Source organism: Castor canadensis, chromosome 9, assembly GCF_047511655.1.
Source record: "Castor canadensis chromosome 9, mCasCan1.hap1v2, whole genome shotgun sequence".
Lineage (NCBI taxonomy): Eukaryota > Metazoa > Chordata > Mammalia > Rodentia > Castoridae > Castor > Castor canadensis.
In genome coordinates this window covers 136,221,465-136,227,464 of record NC_133394.1, presented here as the reverse complement: position 1 = coordinate 136,227,464, position 6,000 = coordinate 136,221,465, and the positions used below count along the sequence as shown (strand labels likewise).

The 6,000-nt window shown below is 35.6% G+C and overlaps 1 protein-coding gene across 1 annotated transcript in view; it reads right to left on the bottom strand.

Moving 5' to 3' along the window:
- Positions 1-2,187: 2,187 nt before the first annotated feature.
- Positions 2,188-6,000, bottom strand: part of Dhx15 (DEAH-box helicase 15) — a 47,544-nt gene continuing 43,731 nt past the window's right edge. The window contains exons 13-14 of the mRNA XM_020181997.2: positions 4,108-4,277; positions 2,188-2,754 (exon numbers count right to left, since the gene is read on the bottom strand). Coding sequence (XP_020037586.1) covers positions 2,637-2,754; positions 4,108-4,277 — 288 coding nt within the window. The 3' untranslated portion in view covers positions 2,188-2,636. The remainder of the gene's footprint in view (positions 2,755-4,107; positions 4,278-6,000) is intronic.

Below are 6,000 nucleotides of genomic sequence, written 5' to 3'. Positions count from 1 at the left end.
AACAGTGGTGGCAGGCCTGCCCTCTGGGAAATGAGTTCAATTGCAGTCTGATGGCTTAGACCAAAGTACTGACTGTAACCTAGAGAACACCTGGCAGAGGTTAGCCAATATTCAGAATACCTAGAATTCATGTTAGAGGAAGAATGAGGGGGAAAGAAAATAGCACAAAAAAGGAATAATGGAAGATGATCTAATGGTTACTACAAATACCTAAAAGGCCATCACACTGTAAACTAGAAGTAAAAATAGAAGTAAGTTGTTAGACTTTAAGCTCATCATTTCCAGCAGAACTACTGGGTGGGCTTCAGTGTTAAGGAATTGTTTTTCTTAAAGAATCTGAGCAGAAGGGATAGCTATTAAAATTATTCCCAATTGTTTGCACATAACTTATAAACCTAAAGTTCTCAGATGGAGACACATACTATACAGGTAAGCCAAAGGTAGACCAGTTCTGGGTTTTTTGATTCTGGCTAAATGGATTTATTGTAAGGCATGTGATCTCATTTCTCATTGATTTGTGCTATTTCCACGATGTTTGTGGGACCACGGTTCTACTTGTTGATGACCTTGTGCTATATTCACAGGCAGCTCAACTGGGTGTGAATCTCTGGTACAGCCCATGCCTTGAATGTGTGAGGCCATGGGTTCAATTCCAAACACTGTAAAAAAGTGGGTGGACCCTAATCTTTGGGAAGATTTTCTGAAAATAGTGTTGAAGGGAATCTTAAACTGTAAATATCTGTTCTATACCTCAAAGGGATTGATAGTCAAAACACTGTCTTCAAAGGAAAACTTTGGTATTCAGGTGCCAGATCTATAATATAAAAGGATGGAAACCATGTTTTAAAACTCCTATCTTTGCCAAAAACACGTAAGAAATGCCTAGGCTTGGTCAGACGTGGCCAGCCTAGGAAAACTGGAGGTTGTGAGGTAGAGATTGTGATGGGGAACAGAGTCCAGCTTGCACTACTACTTCCACGTCTATTCCCAATGCAAGTTATCAGAGTGGGAACAGCAATCACTGATTTGCAGGAACTGACAAATCATTGTTTAAATGTAACCTGAAATATTATCCTAGCATTATTCCTTGAGAGCAAATGAGGTATCTACAGAGGACATTAATGACTGCAAACCTCAAGGCACCTTGGCACACTAGAAGAGTTAAATTGTGCAACTAACTTCCTATGTTACCTATTAAAAAGTACTTTCCAAATATAGTCAAATCCCAGCAACACATACATTTCATCTCACATTTTTTTAGGGGGCGATACTGGGGTTTCAACTCAGAACTTCATGCTTGCTAGGCAGGTGTTCTACCACTTGAGCCACTGCACAGGCCCCCTTTTCATGTTTAAAAAAAATTTAAGGGGAGAAAGGGGGGGAAGCCCAAACATTAAAAATTAAAGTATTTAGTCTTCAAGTGGAAACAACTGATTACAGAATCTTTGATGGGCCACATCAAACATCTCATTTTTTAGTTCCAGATCTGTTTTGAACTTGTCTACTGCCTATTATGAGAAACGGAAGGTCAAATAGTACTTAAAGAGACTGCAGAAATTACTTTATAAATTGCATAAAACTTCCAACATAGAAAATTTAGTAAAACTGATCTACAATACAATATTGGTCCCTCCTATCCAATACAAATGAAACATTTCTCAGGTTTGGGTGCTTATTATGGTCATCTGAAAATAAAATCTGATAAAAATGAGGTTATCAAAATAATGCAGTATTAGCCATATGAAATGAACTTTAAGAAAGACAAGGAGAGAACTAGGGGTGTGGCTCAAGTAGCAAGTAAGAGACCTGGAGCTCAACACCCCCCATCCTTTTGTGTGTGTGTGTGTGTGTGTGTGTGTGTGTGTGTGTGAGAGAGAGAGAGAGAGAGAGAGAGAGAGAAAGAGAGAGAGAGGGATGGAAGGAGGAGAAAACTATTTTCTTTCAATTTCAAAAAGTATTACACATCATCCCATTAGATCACATACTGATTAACCTAACCAAGTGCTATATTATGCTCGTAAAAATGCTACTTTAATGACTATTTTATCTAAGGAGTGCTTTTTTGTGGAAAGATGCTAAATATGTAATAACAGTATAATAAAAAAAAAAGAAAAAGCCCCACACTTGGGTCGAGAAGCAGCTATATGTGGAGACTAGAATAAAGATACCAATGGGCTTTGGCCAATATTAGTATAAATAGACTTTATTGAAGTCAGTGCCTCTGTACTGAGACAGAAGATTGTGTCTACATAAGCACAAGTTGTAACATTTCACAACTTCTAAAAGGAATGTCAACAATTACAACGATCATGCATACCATGGTCGATAATCACATTTTAGAAGCATTTTCAACCATTTCTAAAGAAATGCTTATAACATTGTTATATATAGAACTACTTTCAATAAACTGCAAAACATTGATCGACTTTTCCAGTATGAGCTACAGTGTCAACACAAAAGGGAGGCATAAATGTTTAATTTATGAAATCAGAATGGAATATTTACTGTAAAGAAAAATTAAAAAGCTTTCAAATAAAGGCCATTATTGAACCAACGTGAAGGGCACAACTTGAACTTTTGAGTTCACTCATCTTTTAAAGCTGTCCTCTGAATAAGTTCAGTTCTAAGCATTGAATTCAGTACTGTGAATATTCCTTGGACTGAAGTTTGGCAATAATACGGTCCAACTGTCTCTTTGCTTCACACTGTGGGAAATTGCTCATGTCGTAATATTGAGGGGCAATTTTCACCAACCTGTCCAGAAGGGAGAAAAAAAAAATCACCAAATCAACATTTAACTGAAGTACTAGGTTGCTAATAGGCTAGGCATTAACCTTTACTACAGTGATGAACAAAGGAAATTGACAAACCCACAATTAATTTACAAATGTTTACAAGCACCACTTTTAGATATGTTTAGTAAAACACAAAACTGCTGAATTTACCAAAAACACTGAAAAAAACCTCAAGATATATATTTTTCATTTTAAAAAACACTTATTAGCATGTATTTATTGTACGGGGGGTTGTCACTGTGACATTTCCATATATACTTGCAATGTACCTGGGTTAGGTCCACTCCTACTATCATTCTCCCTCAACCCCCTCCTCATCCCCTACTTAACATTATTTCAACAGCTTCACTGCTGGATTTCCATATAAGTGTAGAAGGTATACTCAGGACATACTCTTTTAAAAACCATTTCTATACATTAACATAAGATAACACGTAAGGCCATTCATTTCTTCGCTCTAACATACTATTTTGATCTGCATCTTTGAGGTTATGGCATTAAGTTCTATGTAAGAAATATGATACTGAAATGATTCCATCTTCTCATTTTCAATGTTTTAATAGCCATAAATATAACTCTATACCCTAAAGAGTACACGGCCAAAATCTTTTCTAAGCTTTAGCGATTCAAATTTTTCTCAACAAAGCATCTAAGATAAACTGGTAATGCTCTACACAAAGTAAGTGTCAAAAGTATTAATATCAGTGTGGGAAAGCAGCAGCACAAGTGACATCACCTAACACAAGCGCTTTCAGTTCTGCCACTCTTGGCTGACATTTCCCATTCTAAGTTAACACAATGGGCTCTGCCCAAAAATCAAAAATTAAACAATGAGTTGTAATTACATGTTTAAAAGACTATAATGCTCAGACACCAGAAGCTGTAATTTTTGTGCTTTCATAGTTCCTAAAAACACCAACACAATATATTTATAATTCAATGTAATGAGACAAAAGTTTTAAAATCATACTTCTACAATCAGAGGATAGTATGGACTTAATTCAGCACAGCAGAAAGAGAACAGTTCCAATTATCTCTTGATTCTACTCAAATCCCAATCCTACCCATATGAACAGGCCCCGTCCTCTTACACACAAAACTGTGTTATGAGACAATCAGACCATCAGGTAAATTTCTGATGCCTGTATGTAGGCATCAGAATATAGATAAATGAATATATACGTAGGAATATATATCCCTAGCGGAAAAAAGCAAGTCACCCGATAAGCAAAAAGAAGATCATGATGCCTGCAATGGAGTCAGATTCTATTCTGAGCAAATACTAACAAAAAAAACTTCAAAGTGTGCTTACCATTCTGGCTTGATATCTGTACACGTTCGGATGTAGTTTTTTGTTGTTAAAACAAACTCATTATAAAGCACCCATTCAGGCTTGTGGTCAAGAACAGTAGAGGGATGCAACTGAACCACCTGGTTATCTTTCACAGTTAAGTAATGCCCTGTTCGTTCTAAATGTGCCACCTGAAACCAAAACCCAGTAAATTAGTACACTGTTTCTGATGTGCTAAGTACAAAAGTTGTATAAAGTATACAGGCAGGTCTCATGTTTTGCTTTTTACTCTAGGGCTATTCTTATTCATAATTGCTTAATAAAAAAGCAGAAATCAGCCATGTACATATAGCCTGCAGGCCAAATTCAATTCCCAAGCCTACATGAAGTCTGTGAGCCAAGAGTAACTTTTATGTTTTTAAATGACTGGAACGTAAAACAATCAGAAGCAAACATTTTATGAAGCACAAAAAAATTAATCATATGAAATTCAAAGTTCGGTATTCCTAAGTTCTACTGGGACACAAGAACACGGTTTGTCTATGATTGCTGTTACACTACCAGGACAGGGAGAGCTGTGACAAGAATCTAATTGATTCACACACCCTAATATTTACTACCTGGTCCTTCTTCTGCCAACTACCGAGTACATAAATAATGACCAGACTTGTGTCTAAGATAAAAGAGCAATAAGGAATGAGGAATGGTGGCCCACAAAGAGAATGATTTAAAAAAAAAAAAAAAATGGAAAAAGAAGGCAGTTAGTTACATAGTTACATGAAATCCACTCCTTGACTGGTAACATTCACCTAACATTCGATTAACAAATGTCCTGTCAGAAGATGTCTGCCCTTTCTAATTCTACAACTCTGTGCAAAAAAGAATATGCATGAATAATAGAATCAACTCAAGTTTACACAGTATTTATTAAGTACCCACTAGGTGTCAGGTATAATACTGCTTGAATATGACTTCATCAGTCTTTTTTGGGTATTACAAATAAATTTAAGAACATACCAAAAATAAGATAATAGAGTGGTACATATTAAATAAATATTAAAAATATAGTTATGAAGTCTATGGAGGAAAAAAATTTATATTCAACTACATTATTCACCCAACTCTAATACAAAAGAGCTCATGCCTCAGTAATTCTGTCACTTTGACTCAGAGACACCTCATAGGATCGCCTCTGACTGTACTGAGATGCATCTTATATACTGAGCACAACTGGCCCTTAAGGCTGACCACATTTTGCCTAATAAACAACAGGCAAAGACAAAAAAAGAATAAATAAGTAGGAGATAGAAAATTAAAATCAAGCTGAACTTAATAGATTGGTTTTCAATTTTATTGTAAGGTTTTGAGTTTTTCAAACAAAACTTTCCAACATTTCACACCCCTCCTTAAAATAAATGTGCCCAGTATTTACCTGATTAACATGTTTCAGTTCCTATAACCTCCAACATAGCACATGAGACCTTTTGCAGTTCCCTAAGGTTTTAAGTTATAAATTCCAATGACCACTATGTACAACTGTAAATAAAACCTGATTATTTGAGTATTTAAATGTGAGGATGTTTAGATAAAAAGGAAAGTATAATTGTATACTTCCAGATCCACCATTAACATCTTCCTTTTAGTATACCGTTGTAGTAATACATTTCCAATTAAGATCAAGATTCAAGAAACCTGATTACATTTATCAGAGTAAAAGGCTGAAATTCACATTTATACCTGAAAACAGCCAAAGTGTCCATTTGGTATAACAAAGGCTCCAGGAATTAAAAAAGAACTGTCCAATCTAACTGGAGTACTAACTTTGCCACTGAGAGCACCAACTTGCTAGTTATTAGACCTAAAATTTCTGAGTATACTTAATTCTTTCAAAGAAACTAGAAACAACATCTAGGA